The 18,272-nt window shown below is 32.2% G+C and overlaps 1 protein-coding gene across 1 annotated transcript in view; it reads left to right on the top strand.

Moving 5' to 3' along the window:
• Window positions 1-18,272, top strand: part of LOC106470760 (CD109 antigen-like) — a 50,190-nt gene that overhangs the window by 5,751 nt on the left and 26,167 nt on the right. Inside the window, exons 4-14 of the mRNA XM_022399390.1 lie at window positions 138-368; window positions 1,710-1,823; window positions 2,414-2,476; window positions 6,466-6,654; window positions 6,876-7,022; window positions 10,226-10,369; window positions 12,757-12,805; window positions 14,186-14,296; window positions 14,837-14,848; window positions 16,823-16,928; window positions 17,721-17,835. Coding sequence (XP_022255098.1) covers window positions 138-368; window positions 1,710-1,823; window positions 2,414-2,476; window positions 6,466-6,654; window positions 6,876-7,022; window positions 10,226-10,369; window positions 12,757-12,805; window positions 14,186-14,296; window positions 14,837-14,848; window positions 16,823-16,928; window positions 17,721-17,835 — 1,281 coding nt within the window. The remainder of the gene's footprint in view (window positions 1-137; window positions 369-1,709; window positions 1,824-2,413; window positions 2,477-6,465; window positions 6,655-6,875; window positions 7,023-10,225; window positions 10,370-12,756; window positions 12,806-14,185; window positions 14,297-14,836; window positions 14,849-16,822; window positions 16,929-17,720; window positions 17,836-18,272) is intronic.

Raw genomic sequence — 18,272 nt, 5'->3', positions numbered from 1 at the left:
ATGATGTTGTTACAAGAACGATTGTTGCACTTCACATGATTTATTCTGATATGATTTGTTTTATATGATGTTTGTTACAAGAACGATTGTTGCACATTAGTTGACTTCTTTCTGGTAATGACCTCTGTACCCATCAGCTTGTAGCGTCTTACCATGATGGATCGGAACTTCCTCCATGGCGTTTGTCCAGCCAGAAACTGGACATCAGGCCTACATTGACCATGACTAACGGGATCTCCCAGGAGTTAGACATCAAACACGAGCTCGTATCGCCTGTACGTCCGGGACTTTGGGAGCTGGAGTTGGACTTAAGGACTGAGCTAGGAGGAGATATCTTATTGAACACAGTTAGGACACTAAAGCTAGAGGTAATAAAGTCAGGAGCTCCAGACTGATTGACAGTAGAGAACTAGGGTTTTTGTTTTATGTTCCTGTTTTATTTTATCATAGTTTTAATTAAGATGAAGTTTAGGATAAAAATTTAATTGCTTAGATAGCGTGTATGTATGTGAATAATGTTTTTTTTTTGTAATTATATTTTAAAAGTCAAAGTCATTATTTAACAAAATCCGTGTGTGTGTGTCCGCTTATAACTGGTGAACTTCTGGACCACTTGTCACCAAACCTGGCATATACATAAGTGACATAAGGGGAGTGACATATGGATTCAGCGTTCGGATCTCTCCCACAGCCCCTACACCTTCCCCTTGTGTTGTTGAGTATGTCAACTAGTATATGATATGGTGGTTATAATGTTAATGTATTGTAATAAATGCATTGTTTAATTTGCCTTGGTCATACTTCTAGCGTTGTAACTTCACAGACATCCCCCCAGTGGCACAGTGGGATGTCTGAGAAATCATATCGCTAAAAAATTGGGTTTCGATACCCGTAGTGGGTAGATCACAGATAGCCCATTATGTTTCTTTGCGCTTAACAACAACAAACAAACAAACCATACTTTGGTCTTTATACAACCTTAGATAAGCACAATGTGCTGATACATTATGCCTTTTGTTTTATCTCGTAAAAATTGAAGTTGAAAATAATTTTTAAAGCAATACATAATAAGAAGTTGAATCGACTTCATACACAGGTTCAGTAGAACGGCTTTAAAATACACAAATAAAACTTTATTAACGCAAAACTGGTAACAAATAAAAACTGACTAGTTTTAGCCGTGCCTGGCAGCCATCATCAGATATACAAGTGCATTATTGCTGTAAACTGCCTTACTATTTATAATACTAAGATGTACACCATACAATTAAACAATATATAAATACATAAAAAAAATCCCAACTTCCAATTTCATGTCTGTATGTTTATAATTTAATTCCCTGATATTTCTTGATTTGTATGTTTGTTTGTAGTTAAGCACAAAGCTGCACAATGGGTTATCTGTGCTCTGCCCACCAGCCCACAGCTAACTGCTGTATCTATCGCGAGGAATCGAACCCCAGATTTTAGCGTTGTAAGTCCGTAAAATTATTGCTACCCCCTGGGAACAATTCTGAAAAAAAAAGGAAAAACAGACTATTATAAATTAACCAAAAAAAGGGCAGTCTTTGAAAAATTTTCAAATTCTGTGGATTTTACATTATTTTTATAGTCGCTTTCGCTCTTCAAAATGACATGTTATCTTTTGATGCGTCATAAGAAAGAAGAGAAATATGTATGTGATGATAATTGTCGGCTCATATTTACAGGCCGAATACAAAGACGAAACTGGAGAACGAGCGAAAGCTAGCCTCCTTGTTTATGCTTCCTACTCTCCTACTGAGCGCCATCTTCAGGTGACTACTAGTACTAAAAGTGCAAAGGTAAGAAACGAGGCAAAACATAAAATGTTATAAAATAGTTACTGAGTTTTACACGTTGTAAAACTTTGAAGATTTATACTATTAATATGTATCAATTTAATGCTGAAACAGTTAAGGCGTAACTTGTACCCTAAGTGGTCATGCAACAATAAACCTATTAACCGTTTTACAGTTTTGAATTAATGTTTAATGATATTTACGACTAATGTAATTCCTTTACAGCTTTTATTTATATCAAATCAGGATATCCACGAATACAATATTTTTTATCTCAAGAAATTTAAACTTAATATTATCTTTTACTATAACTCCTTTTTTTTAGGGGGGGGTAAAGCTGCCTCTGCATTTTCACACGAATGGTTTTAAGACATGCGAATATCACGAGTAAATTATTTTTAAGTTATGTCGTTTAGAAACAATTGTTTATTTGAAATTACCAATGAAAGTATATCTACAGAGTAAGAAGTGTTTATTACGTTATCACTACACTTGTGTAATATCACACTGTTAACGATAACTTTTAGCAGCTGCAGTAAGAAAGAAACTGAAAATAAACTAATTTTAAACCTTTGTTTTATTTGTTTTGACAGGTGGGTGAGTTCATTATTTTCCACGTCAGAGCTGACTACTATGTAGAAGATTTTTCATATGTGGTAAGTTGTAGCTGTTGGAAGATCTTGAAACATCCAACTTTTCGTAAAATAATTAACATTTGATGTTTATTACGTCGAAATTTTTATCTTTCACTTTTGTTTAGTTAACAGGATAACTACTTATATTTCTTAATTCTTCTAGTTATAAACTTCACATTTTTTTTTGGAAGAGTTAAACGAACAGCTTACACTGTTATATCTTATTTGTTAACGTTTGGAAGTTTAGAAAGTATCAATTTATTATGTTTCCTGGCCTGGTGGTTAGGGTGCTCGACTCACAATCTAAGGGTAACAAGTTTGAATCCCCATCACTGAACATACTCATCCTTTCAGGTGTGGGGGGGAATTATAATGTGACAGTCAATCCCACTAGGCCCGGCATGGCCAAGTGGTTAGAGCGCTAGACACGCAATCTGAGAGTTGCGGGTACGAATCCTGTCCCACCAAGCATGCTCGCCCTTTCAGCCATGGGGGCATTATAATGTTACGGTCAATCCCACTATTCATTGGTAAAAGAGTAGCGCAAGAGTTAGCGGTGGGTGGTGATGACTAGCTGCCTTCCCTCTAGTCTTACACTGCTAAATTAGGGATGGCTAGTGCAGATAGCCCTCGTGTAGCTTTATGCGAAATTCAAAAACAAACAAACAATCCCACTATGTGTTGGTAAAAGAGTAGCCCAGGGGTTGGTTGGTGGTGTTGAATAGCTGCCTTCCCTCTAGTTTACCACTGATAAATTAGAGATGGCTAGCACAAATAGCCGTTGTGTAGCTTTGCATGAAATTCACAACAAAATTATGTTTACTCTTTCTACCTAGAAACTACTTTGAAAGATGAGAACTTTTTGTTTGATAAATTACTTAATTGGTTTTTATGCTAGAAAAAATTAATGTCCTCAAAGAACCTTATTTAATTAATACTAAAACTCCAGGATAATCATCCTTAAGTGTGGATACAAATACTGTATACCTTATTATCCATTCCTTGCATATGGATACAGAGATTCCATACCTCATTATCTATTCCTTACATATGGATAAGAGATTCCATACCTTATTATCCATTCCTTACATATGGATACAGAGATTCCATACCTTATTATCCATTCCTTGCATATGGATACAGAGATTCCATACCTCATTATCTATTCCTTACATATGGATAGAGATTCCATACCTTATTATCCATTCCTTACATATGGATACAGAGATTCCATACCTTATTATCCATTCCTTACATATGGATACAGAGATTCCATACCTTATTATCCATTCCTTACATATGGATAGAGATTCCATACCTCATTATCCATTCCTAAGTATGGATACAGATTCCATACCTTATTATCCATTCCTAAGTATGGATACAGAGATTCCATACCTTATTATCCATTCCTAAGTATGGATACAGAGATTCCATACCTTATTATCCATTCCTAAGTATGGATACAGATTCCATACCTTATTATCCATTCCTAAGTATGGATACAGAGATTCCATACCTCATTATCCATTTCTAAGTATGGATCCTAAATATTATAGAGATTCCATACCTCATTATCCATTTCTAAGTATGGATACAGAGATTCCATACCTCATTATCCATTCCTAAGTATGGATACAGAGATTCCATACCTTATTATCCATTCCTATCTATCCCTTTTTAGTGAAAAATAGGAGCAAATGATGTTGGAAATTGTAAATTAGAATAGAGTATATATAACTTTCTAGGAGTTTAGAGATAGAGAGAAATAGATATTCAGGAGTACTCCATTTTAGCTAGATGTGGAAATGAATTATTTAACAGGATGCAAGGCTTAAATGAAAGGTTATCAGGGCAACAGATGGGCTGGTTGAAGCTGCAAGATAGATTTCAGGGTAAGGGTGAATTGTATACTGGAGATGGGCGCCACTTGGATAAGCTACTTAAATAGGAGTTACTTCATGAAATGTAGTTAGGTTTGGAGAATATTTATAAAAGGAATTAATTTCAAATAATAGGTTATTTAATAGTGATAGACCTTTTAAAGGAAGTAAAATGACTTTTTATATAAGGATTTATTTAACATAACATAATATTTTGGGACAACATGAGACCTATTTGTCCATCTCAGATGTTCCATCCTCTAAACTAAGTTAAAATAATTAAAAAATAAATTAAAAAAAATCTTAAAGCCAGCCCTTTTCATGCATATACTTATCAAGCTTTTTCTTAAACTCACTTAAATTTACTGCCTCTAGAACATCTGAAGGCAACCCATTCCAAAGGCTAACCACCCTGTTAGAAAAATGAAACTGTCTCAGCTGAAGATGACTCCTACCTTGCCAAAATTTATATTTTTGGTCCCTATTCCAACTAAGTCTCATTGTTAAATATAAAAAAATGATGCATCAACACTATCAATTCCCTTTACAATCTTGAACATCTCAATCAGATCCCCCCTAACTCTTCAAGAGGTTGAATCTATGTGGGTCAAAATCAGGGATTTCAAGGGTAGAAAGTTTGTAACTGACAATTGTTTTAAGCCACCTATGAAAGTTTTGGTCTCCTTATCTAAGAAAGGATATTGACTTACTGTATGAGGTTTGGAAGAGGACTACTAGGATGATTCCAGGAATGGAAGGGTTATGTTATAGGAACAGGTTAAGATCTCTTATTTTCTCTTGAGAAAATAATGGTAAGAGGTGATGTTGAAGTTTACAAGATTATCTAGGGGGATTCATAATATAAAAACTTCTGATTTCTTTGGAAGTACTATATTCTGAAGACAATAGGGTGGGAAGTCACATGGTTAAGATTTGGAAAAGACAGGCTTGGCTCTTTAAGCCAGTTTTCAAACAGGGTGATAAGTTGCTGTTGGCAGTATGGGGGCCAGCACTTTAAGAAGGGAATTGATGATTTCCTGTAAAATAAAGGATGGGTTTTAATTTTTCTCAGGGGTAGGTACGGTGAACAACCTTAAAGGACCAAAAAGGCCCCTTGTCAGCCATATGTTAATCTAAAACCATACTTTCTGTGTACATTTGCTCTAATTTATGCAGCAAAAGCTTACAACTTTTGTTTTTATAGTGCTTCACAGATATTAATTTTGCACCAAATCAAGTTCATTTTAAATTAAAATGTCTGCATAAAGGCAAGCCCCCCAAGACTCCACCTTCATGAAATATGATTAGTCATAAAATTTTATTAACAAGAGGCAATTGAACCATTGCTTAAACAAATATCAATCAAAGAAGTCATTATTAATATTATTAAATTACAATAATTTCTCACCAGATGGAGCTATAATTATTGGATTGTAATTGTTGCAGAACAACTTTTGCCCTTAACAGTTACATATTTTAAATAAAGTTTTTGGCACAGTAAATATTTTTCCATGTTTAAGAAGTACATATTTAATCTAAAAGATGACAATGTGCAGAGTAAGGGATGTATTTTATTTTAATGTAAGAAAATTATAATGATGCTCATGTGTAAGCCATCGCAATCATTAAACTTAGGCAAGATACAGACATTACTTTGTTTCAGGTTTATGATATTGAACTAACTTAAAGTTTGTGTTAATAATAATTATTTAGTTACTAATAGTTGGTACCTATCATCATAAAACTATTCTGTAATCTTGTCTTATAAAAATTGAAAGGATTTTATAGTGACAACTACTTGGCAGAATTTCAGTTTATGAAAAGTGTTTCAGAAAAATAGTTGAGTTTTAACAGAATGTTTCAAAACATCGTTTACCTGTTATAGACCCAACTACCAAAGTTGTGGACAGTAGAAGTATAGATGTTACAGATCCGATATGTGCACTTTTGAGTGGATGTGGGTTATAACAAACCATCTCAGTATGACTGATATTAATAATTATTGTGTATTTAATTACAAAATGAATGTATTGTTTTGAAAGCTGATATCGTAAATTGTTCAGTATATTGTAGATAATGATCAATGGTAATGTTTAAATATGTGATCATGAGTGGTTTTATGTTCAGGTTATTTCCAAAGGAATTATTTTATTGACTGGGCAGGAAAAAATGGCATCCAGTATCAAAACTTTTGCTGTGGCTGTCTCACCTCAAATGACGCCCACTGCTACAATAGTAATTTACAATATTGCCCGAGAAGGTGTAGTCATTGCTGATAGTCTGACATTTCCAGTCGATGGATTCTCCAGAAATAATGTAAGATTTGTCATTTTGTGGTAATGTTTTGGTAAATAAAATGTTTTATTTCTAATCAATTGAAGAAATGTTGTGATGGGAAAATTTTAATTGAAACAGTATTTAAATTATTATTGTTATTTTTTTGTTGCTTATTAGGATTATTCTTGATGTATTTAGGAATCAGGAACATTAAATGAGGAAATGTGAATAATTTATTTTATTTTTCTAAATTATCTTAGTTCACAATGAACTTGAAGAAGATTGGCAAGAATGATGATATCGTTGAAGTAAGTGTTAGTGGTCAACCTGGCATGTACGTCGGTATTTCAGCAATTGAAAAAACTCTGTACAGTATGCAGATGGGCAGTGAACTTAACCACGGGGATGTAAGTTGAGCAGCCATTGAAATGCATAGATAACTTAAGTTTTTTTACATGTAAAATTATTGATGTCATCCATTGAAAGTTAACATCTTTAACTGGACATTGCAGCTGTACGCTTGTGGTTCTAAGCCTAACAGCACGTGCACAAAATGTCATTTTATCAGTAATTACTTTTGTGTTTAAAAAAGTATCAAATGGTGTTGGTTACAAAACATCAAGTGTAATATATCACATGAATACAGTAACATAAAATAACAAGAGGCCATTTTGTCCTACAACGCTGACCTTTCACACTCATATCTTGAGGAAAGGAAATATAAAAAGAGAAATTTTAGACGTATTCTTTCTTTTCAGTGATTCATTGAAAGTGCTATAAAGTTCTGGCCTCCTCTACTGCCAATGGAACTTCAATCCATGAGCCTGTTACAAAAATATAACTGTCTTAGGTGGAGCCTAGCCTCTCTTTCCTAAATCTTAAATTTATGCCCTTTCATCGTATTGTTTGCAGAATACAGCATAAACAAACTGAAGACCAATATCATGTCGATCCCATGAGAAAATTCAATCAGATTACTTCTTATTTTCCATTTATCAAGAGATCTTGACCTATTCATATAAGATAACCTTTTCATCCCCCTAATCATCCAAGTAGTTTTCCTTTATGAACCCCTCTAATAAATCAATATTCTAAACAATACAACTATTCCAGTTGAGGCCTTACAAATGATTTGTACAGAAAGATGATTACCTCTCTTGACTTCTAACCAATATGTCCATAAATATACCCAAAAAATCCATTAGTGTTACTACTAATAACAGAGCACTGTTTTGATGACATGACTTATTTACCTCTATGCCAAGATTCTTATCCATATGAAATATGTGATTGAAATTATGATAACTGAAATGAACTACCATGCACTTAATATGAATAAAAGTCAGTTAGTGAGGGTTTTTTTTCCAAATTACTAATTGATCCAAGTAATTTTTGTACTTTAACATCCTCTATACAGCTAAAATTTTCCAAGAGTTTAGGTCATCAGAAAACGTTATTAATTTACTAATTATGCCCCTATGAGTATCATTCATGTAAGAAAACAACTTAAAAACCCCAAGTGTTGATCCCAGAGAAACTCCATTAATAACGAGGGTCCAATGTGACGGAACTCCATTAATAACAACCTTTTCATTTTTCTCACCCAGCCACCACACCATCCAACCAACTAACCTTTCCCCAGTCTCCATTAATGTGATTTTCTTAGCTAATCTTCTGTGTGGCACCTTATTAAAAGCCTTTAGAAAACCCAAGCACACCAAATCCACACCATCATCCAGCTAGGTGACAAATAATATCCCCGAATCAAAGTTATAAATTAGTAAGGCAAGATTTCCCTTTAGTGAATCTATGTTGACCTTCTTTTATGACATCATATTTCACTAAATGATTGTGATATCAGATACTAGAATTTTTCCCTGTATGAAAAAACATTTATCTTGTCTTAATTTCCAGGGAAACTCCTATCATCTCCTTTAAAATATAATAGAAGTAACCTTAATAACTTTCTGTCTATTGACCTACCAAAAATTAGAGAGAGAGAGGGGGGGGGGGGCTTATATGCATGATCCTTGGCCTTCATTAAAATCCTACATAAAACATTGTCTAATCTTGATGCCTTGTATATTTTTAATATCTCAGTATTTCTATTTACCATCAACAGACTAATATCTAAAAACAGAAGAGAACACTCAAACCAGCCATCTCATATCCTTCAACAGAAACCTTGCTATTATCATGCTATCACCAGTCCCCATTTTAACATTTTGTATGTACTTAAAAACATTATTGTTGTTGGTTTAACATTATCAGCCAACTCCTTCTGACAACTACACCTGACTTGTAGTTTTAAAATTCAGTTCTCAGAATATAATGGAAACAGTTTTGTTCCTAATATCATTTTGATTTCTTCTGAGTCAAGATATTATTGTGATCTGAATGAAACTTACTTGTTGCTCTTCAAAAGTATGGTTACCCATTCATACACTTTTATATGTCTCTGTGTGAAGAATTCTGTCTGATATACTTTTTATAACTTATAAAATCTGAGTCATTTTATAGGTTGCCTTCGGGTGTGTTGCTAGGCATGAGGTTTTTTTTTATTTTTTGAGAGAGAGGATCTTGCTGAATGGTGACAAATATACTATGGAGCAATGGTTCCCAACTGTCGGTCTGTGGACTGGTGCTGGTCCACAAGACAGTTAAAAAAAAATTGGGGTTTTTAAAGATAGTTAATGAAGTATATTGTTTTACAATGTAATATAAAAGTACTTCAAAAAGTTGATATTGTACAAAGTTGTCTATGAAATTAAGGGATCAGAACTAACTGGTCAGTACAGTTAAAATTTCCCAAAAGTTTAAAGTCATCAGAAAACTATTAATTTACAAATTACACTCCTGTCAGTGTCATTCACATAGAAAGGAAACAACAACTTAAAATCCCAAGCACTGACACCAGAGGAACTCCACTAGTAACAGAATACAGGATGTTACTCGTCATCTAGTTAGATGATGGTTTGGGTTTTCAGAAAGCTTTTGATAACGTACCACACAGAAGATAAGCTAAGAAACTTACATTAATGGGGATTGGGAAAAGACTAGTTGGTTGGATGGTGTGGTGGGCGAGAAAAATGATTGGAACCAATGCCGTAGTAGGCAAACTAAAGAAGAAATTGTTTTTTTATGTATCTACTTTCAAAATTTTGGAGAGAAAAGCAAGGACGTTTCAGGTATTCATGTCGACTATACGCTTTGATGGTCAACAAATGACTGAATTAATAAATTGCTTTCACAAAGTCTAGTTAATGCTAAACTAACAACAATAACTGAAGTGAGATTCAGACTTGGTCAACAATTTATGGTTTAAATAACTGGCTAGAATATGAACTGATTTGTCACTTGGTGCAAATGATCATGTCAGATTCGTAGAATCGGTGTTGACACCACAATTGTACTACCTTATTTGAGCACCTAGGTTTTATTTTAATATCACAATGTATAAAGTAAAAAGACATGAGTGCTAAATCTAACTGAAAGCTCAACAGCCTCAAGTTATTTCACGATGCATTTTAACGTTAAGTTAATAGCAAATGTCCATATAATGGTGGTGTATTTTTATGTAACAAACGTAATATAAAATTTGTACTTTTAGGTATTGTACAAAATGACAACTTTTGATGATGATGATGCCAATGGAACCTTAATGCATGTGTGTCACTCTAGAGAGGGAGAACCCGATGAAATATTACGCTTTCCATCTTCAACTTATGGCATTGACACCAACAGGACTTTTGAGGTAATATATCTCTTTATTTCATCTTCTCTGGTATTCTTTCTGAGCTAAGTTGCTTAGAGAGCATTCTGTATATTCCAAGTGTAATTGTCTAAATAATCATGTAATTGGCATGTAGCTTAAATAACTTGTTGAATCACATATTTAAGTTCATTTGATATTTATGTTTCACTCTCTCTCTTTATGGATTTTTGTATGAATTTATTTTTCATTATGCAGTATTAATATTAACTAAAATCTGTCCATTATATTTTAATTGTTGTATCTAATGCATTAATTGGCATCATTGTGTTAATTATTATTATTTTGTCATTGTCTTAAATATGTTAAGTGTTAGTGTTATTTTAAATGCGGTTAGTGTTGACATTGTGTTAAATGTGGTTAGTGTTGGCATTGTGCTAAGTGTGTTTAATGTGAAGTATGAACTTGCATTAGTGTTGGATATACTAGACTGTTTAGTTATTATTTAGTTCATTTAGTGATCTAATATTTAATGAATATTTAGTTTTCATAACAAGAGTGTTAAGGTTAATTATTTTGAAGGCGATATTAATGACAAATTTCTTTACGTAACTTGGTAAGAGTTGTATGTTGTGTGTGTAGTTCAATTGTTGTAGTATTGTTGATGTCATCTTTCTCAAAACCCCCCAGGTTTTTCTTGTTACATCATAGCATCTCCTAATTTATAAAAAGTTCTAGGCCTCAGTTTGGCAATATATATATCTATATATAGGTGACCAAGCGATTGCTAGAAAGGAAAAGTTCAGTCAAGAAAAAAAGTTAGTTGTTGAAAGAAAACATGAAGTTAGCTGGTCTGTGAGTGATTATCCTTCGCGTGTGATATGTTTAAGTGAGTTTCATAGTTTAACAGAAATAAGGGAATAATTTGTCTTGTCAAAGAGTGTTCTAAGTTAATTGAACCCGCCTGTGTGGACTTTGACAAAAAGGAGACAGTTATTTAAAGTTCACTATACAACCTTGATAACCCACAGAGTAACATAAGTGAATTATTCACTGATACTATTGTGATAAGAGTATAGAAAAATAATTCGTCTTGTCAGTTGAATTCTAAAGTAATTGAATCAGCCTGTGTGGACTTTTGACAAGAAAAGAGAATTATTTAGAGTTTAATATAAAACTGCAATTTCCTATAGTGTAAAGAATTTTTGTACATAGTTTGACTTATTTTGAATATATACTATTTTAAAACAAGTGGACTGTGTGCTGTCCATTTATTGTCCAAATTTATTGCCAACAAGTCGCAGACACCTACTGTAGAAGAATCCCATCCCACTCATGTTTAAAACCCTGACAGTTAGCTTTTCTATACTTTCCATACTATACTTATTTTTTTAACCATAAAATTATACAACTTTCAAACATTGGGGTTTTGGTTTTCTTTTACATAATTGTAGCTTAATTGAAAAATTAATGTAATTTGAAGTGAATATTAACACATCATTAGAGTTTATTGTATTGTGGTGACATCTATGCAATATGTGTGGGAAATCTCCTTTGGCATGGAAATATTGTTTTATCCAGTGTGCACGAAAACTTAATACTTTAAAAACCTGAGAACTTAAACTTGGTTGAATTGAAAAGTTAAGTATCACCTAGTGATAAATTTATTAAGTTTTATTCAAGTGTTTAAGTTGTTCATTGGAGGTAGGGGGTGTATGGAATTAAGGTAATGTTTGACTTTTGCTACTTGTGCGTTTGGTTACCACTTGATCTTGAACTCTTCTGATATGTAGAGTTTTATCTTGATCACTTTAGGTATGTGTGATTAGGTTATTGTCTGTCCTTGCACCTCGGATATACAGATCTTAGTTGGTGCTTGATCTTGAACCCTTCTGATATGTAGAGTTTTATCTTGATCATTTTAGGTATGTGTGATTAGGTTATTGTCTGTCCTTGCTACTCGGATATACAGATCTTAGTTGGTGCTTGATCTTGAACCCTTCTGATATGTAGAGTTTTATCTTGATCACTTTAGGTATGTGTGATTAGGTTATTGTCTGACCTTACTACTCGAATATACAGATCTTAGTTGGTGCTTGATCTTGAACTCTTCTGATATGTAGAGTTTTATCTTGATCACTTTAGGTATGTGTGATTAGGTTATTGTCTGTCCTTGCTACTCGGATATACTGATGAATATTCAAATTTAGACAAGTTGGTAGTATGTATATTTATGATATTAGTAACCATGTGAACTAGAAATCATGACTAAGTGATTAACATTTGAAGGTTTAAAATTGTCTTATTTTAAATTATAATCACTTGCATGATTATAATATAATAATTATAATGATATTATAATATAACTTAAGAATATTAGTGTGTTTTGTTCAGAAGTGTATCTCAATTGAAAAGTTTTTTTTTTCTAGTTTGCTAACTTGATCGTGTTTACAGATGCTAATGTAACAAAACAACCAGGTAGGTGGAGCCTGCCTTTTTTTAACATTCTTGAAAAAAAACCATAATATTTAAAAATATAAATGACAATTTCTAAAAAATAATAAATTAACATTTTGCTGGATTTGGCTTGAAATTTTTGATTTTTATTCTTGTGTATGCATTGTTTAAAAATTTAATAAGACCTAAAGGGTTCTAAGAAAAGTTTGAAAGATTATGAATAAATGAAATATTTCTCTAATATTTTCAGTCAAAAAGAGATATGTTTTTTGATACTATAATAACGTTCGACCCACAATAACAGTTCAGAAGCATTAAAAACAAAATGCCCCCCAGTGGCACAGCGGTATGTCTGCGGACTTACAACGCTAGAATCCGGGTTTCAATACCCATGGTGGGCAGAGCACAGACAGCCCATTGTGCAGCTTTGTGCTTAATTACAAACAAACAAACAAAAGCATTAAAAATAATTAACCTCAATTCCAGCATATTTTGATCAGGTACACACACATTATGTAGTAACAAGTCATTGTTATAAACTCATTATCCTTTGTACATCTGTAAAAGACATTATAAATAGGTTGTAAGAGTTACTTAAAAACGAAAATGAGTGTATGGTGAAATTCTTAATAGAAAGTGCCGATGTATATTTGCGTACGCAAAGGATTTTGCAAATATGTGTAATTTATAATACAGTTTACTAAAACATAATGAAATACATACAACCATTGTATTGATGGTTTTAAAGAAACAAATTATATTAAAGGAGCAAAAAATTAAAAAAAATTCATAATTACAAACTTACCTCAGTTTTTTTTTTATTTTGCTTCCCATTCCATTAAATGACCAGAAGATATTAGATGTGCTAATATCAGAGACAGGTACTGGTTACAGTTCATCAGCCAATAAAATGTGTCATTTATATATATATTTATCATTATTGACCAATCAGACAAATCACACAGCCAGATGAGACTACCTGATTGGTTGACTAATGATTGACATTGAAACTGCTAAATAACTTCTCATAATCTTGTTGTCAAACAAGAAATAATGTTAGGTAATTTATTGGTTCATTAGAAGAATATTTAACAGTTGTTTATATTCTGTGTATCATGATGTGGCTGCTTTCTATCAGTATGATGGAATACATGTGGGTTGGACGAAAAGTAGATCAAATAAGTTCTGGTATGAACACAGTTAAAATAAGTCTTGGTCCTGAGTACCGGCAGAATTTCACTCCTGACTTTATAGGATAAACCTTATCATTCCAGAAATTTTTTTACCTTCACTCTAGTATGTAATTTCAATTATTACCTACCTTCTATTTCATAATCAATGTTTTTTACAACTCTTGAATAAGTATGTGATGTAATGGTAAAAAGATTTTCTTCTTAATAGATCGTTGTGACAATAGTGGTTATGCAACTTGTTTGGATGGAATGTGTTATCCAATCAGAAAGCAATGTGATGGGCAGTATGATTGTACAGATGGTTCAGATGAGAGTGGATGTAAGTGTTTTAATGACTTAAGTATGATTATTTTCATATTAACTGGGATTTTAGCACATGGCTAGTACATTTGTCTTGTAATAAAACTCTCCAATGTTTTTCATATCTTGACATCTGAAAAAAATCAGAATCTTCTATCTTCTTGTGTGCTGCACACCATATAAGATATTTAAAAGATCAAGACACATTTCAAGCTTTACTAGGATAAAAATATCATACTGTGTGAAATTTACGATTTTGTCTTTTAGTGACATTTCATATCCAGACATATAAAAAGTACTTTAGCCAAAAGAAGTCCTGATTTTTTTAAAGTAAAGACATTGCATAATTGTTTATTAAAATTTTGTTATTATTATGGTACATTATAAAACATGTATTTTAATTTAATATTTACTAACTGTTCTTTTTTTATAATATATAAAAAACTATCACTTAGTTGTGCAGTGACACTGTGAAAGGATAATGTAACATAATCTAATTAGTGTTTTTATATCTTTCCTTGTATTACTTGCTGATGATGTGGAAATAAAACACCCACAGTTTTTTGTGGGCGTAAGTAGACAATTTTGACTCTCTTTAATTCATCTTCTTGCGTTCTTTTTGGTTCTTTATTAGAGTGAAACTTATTAGCCCGAAGTTTTATTACATGACAGTTTGTTAACATTTTAACTGCTGTGATGCTTGGCATCGTCTATGGCAAATTCTGATACGAATTTTAGTGCAATATCGCTATGTTTTCAATTTAACTAAAGCAATAATAACAAATCTAAAACATGTAATGTTTAATTTTTTTTGTATTAATTTGTGAGCATTTGCGAATGAATACTAAACACGTACGTGTGTTGTAAGCAGTGAAAATGTTAAAAACAAGACTAACTATGGTGTTATTGTACATTCTCTCAGAAATTACTATAAACTAAATAGATATACATTTAATTTTACTCATTTTAATGTTTTTGTTTTCACCCTGTCTGACCCCTCCTCAATGTTAACTGTCTATTCTGTATGTTTACACCCAATGTAGGTACTCATTCTGTTTTCAGCTATATTCAACTATTCACTCTCTCTCTCTCTCTCTCTTAGGACCTTACCTACTTACTTATCTTATGTTCAAATCTTTTGTAATCACTTGTTTTTCATATTTCAGTCCTATGTAATTGCCCTTCCTGTTTTCACATTCTTCTACAATACAGTTATTCTGTATTTACAACTTTTAGTACTAACTCAGCAACCCCAAAAATATATATTTTCATAATACTCATAGTTATGATTAAAAGTTTTATAATTTTCAACAAATATCCTTTTCATGGAAATTTCTGGTGAATATTATTTTATATAATTCTTACATATAATTAAGAAAACAGAAACTCTTAATTTTTTTATCATTTTACAAAATTATTGGTTAATAAATAAAGAGTAAGATGTCAAAAATTACAATTAAATAAATTTTGTCGTTTGTCTGACAAAGTAACTAAAAGTAATCTCAAAGTTTTAAAAGGTTATAGGTTATAATTATTAAAACAGGTTTTTATGTTAAAGTTATCTCTTAAAGTCTACAGAATTTGGATCAGAAACATCATTTCACAAAAAGCCTAGGGGTGCAAAGAAGGCTGACTTCGCATGGGCCCCCAATTCAACTGCTGGCCCTATGCTATGGCTTATTTTACATATATGTGTTAATCCGGCCTGACTAGAATCCCCCCCAGTGGCTCAGCAGGAAGTCTGCAGACTTGTAATGCTAAAAATCAGGTTTTCAAACCCAAGGTGGGTACAGCACAAATACCCTATTGTGTAGTTTTGTGCTTAACTACAAACCTGACTATAAATGTTTCACAGAAAATGCCATTTGCCCCCACTCCTATATCCAAGTGATGCTCTTGATTTGGATGTTATGATGGGAGTATTATTAATCCATTGTTTTGGCCCAAGTGTTCGTATGCCATATAAAATGTTTTGTCTTCCTGTGTATACCATTTTATCTCTTTACCTGTCTTTAAAGCATGTACGATTTTGTTTATATATGTTTTGTTAAGTATTGAATTTTTTTGTTTCATGCTATATAAACTTTGTAACTACAACTACTACTAACATATTTTAATGTTTTCCATAACTGGTTTGGTATACATCAATAAAGTTTCTTATTTAATTCTAATACTGAAAACTAATGATTAAAATTCATTTTTAATACCATAGTAACAAGACTATTGAAATATATTTCTTGAAGCTTATGTTCTTAACTGTAAAACTATAATGTACAAATTAATAGCTTTAAAACATTAACAGTCTATTGTGGTAACATAACTAGTTATATAAAAATATGTTTTAAGATTAGGCTTAAATAAAGATAATCGTATTTGAGACTAGTACTTTTTTATGTCAATTGTGACATAGCTAATGTACTGTATTTTCTGAAAAGAAAATTCTAAGTAGTTATAGGTATAAACACTTTCAGAAATATCTATTATAAAGCTTTGAGTTGTACAGTATATCAGGTGAGCTAAAGCTGAAATATTGTATAATTTTTAGGCCCTCCTAGAGATGAATTAAACCTGGCACTATTTAGGTTGCATCGCGTGAGTCGATTGAAGCGACTTTATGAGAACTCATGGTTGTGGAGAAACATCATCATTGGGTGAGTGCATGCTTAAATTAAACATCTGGTATTATGTAGGAAAGAATAGATTCTGTAATTTTTTCTCAATCAAAATAAGTTCAAGAAGTAGAACTTAACAAAGGAAACAAGATTACAACTACTGTAATGGTTTGTGTTATTTGATGGGTAATTAAAATGTCCGAATTACCGTATAAAATATGTGAATGTAAAAGATTCTGATGCATATGAATGAAGAAGTTAATGGTAATAGATAAATAGTTGATAGTGCTATTAATGACAAGTCTGACCAATATAACTGACCAATGCTAGGAAAGAACTTGTCCAGTCTCATTATTTTACATGTGCTAGGGAATTCAGTCGTGTTATTGAACACAGATTACGCTTCTTATTTCCTGGTTTAATCTGATTACTCTTTTTATTTTCTGGATTAATTTGCTGTTATTAGCAAGTCTAACTATCTAATTCTTGTCGGGAAACCAACTTCTAACTTAAAATACCACAAATATATAGCTCTTGTGCATGTAGCTTTGTGCAAAAAGTCTAAAGACAAACACAGAAATACTAATGCTCTAACTTTATCATAAACTGTAGGGAATATAAATTTATCTATAAGCTGTTTGAGCAGCAAATGATCAAGATACTAATAACATAAAAAAAAAAGAGATTAATTTAAAGATTTATAAGGTAACTGACTTTAGGCTTAAGAAAAACTCTTTTTGAGAATCTTATTAAATTCTTTACAAATGTATGTTAATCTCCACATTTCAATTTGTAATATCAGTTAAAATATTTTTATCTTTTATTTGATAGCTCTCAGGGTTACCACAAATTTCGTGTTTCATTGTCCAATGTCCTCACAAATTGGGTAGTGACAGCCTTTGGAATGAACAGTGACACAGGTTTTGGAATTCATCCTGCACTACAGGTAGGTACAGAGGACTATAGCATTCAGTATTAAATGGTATCAAGACAACTTCAAATATGTTTCAGGTCTCAAGGAGAGACAGTGGTAGGTTTATGGAATTACGATGCTAAAAACAAATTTGGGGATCAATTCCTCATGGTGAATACAGCAGATAGTCCAGTGAGACTAAAAAAATTAAAATCTTGGGTTGACACAGCAGATAGCCCAATGTGGCTTTGGTCTAAAACAAACAAACAAAACATGTTTTTAAGATCTTTAAATTTATTCATTTAACTACATGATGTTTATTCTGTGGATCTACTAAACACATTCATTAATCTATGACTGAAAGTAATATTTATTTAAGTTGTATTGTTCTGTGGATCTACTAAACACATTCATTAATCTATGACTGAAAGTAATATTTATTTAAGTTGTGTTGTTCAAGTTGTTCTGTG

Source organism: Limulus polyphemus, unplaced genomic scaffold (genome assembly GCF_000517525.1).
Source record: "Limulus polyphemus unplaced genomic scaffold, Limulus_polyphemus-2.1.2 Scaffold4205, whole genome shotgun sequence".
Classification (NCBI taxonomy): Eukaryota; Metazoa; Arthropoda; class Merostomata; order Xiphosura; family Limulidae; genus Limulus; species Limulus polyphemus.
Note: the sequence above shows the minus strand (reverse complement) of the source record. Positions and strands in the feature narration are given on the sequence as shown.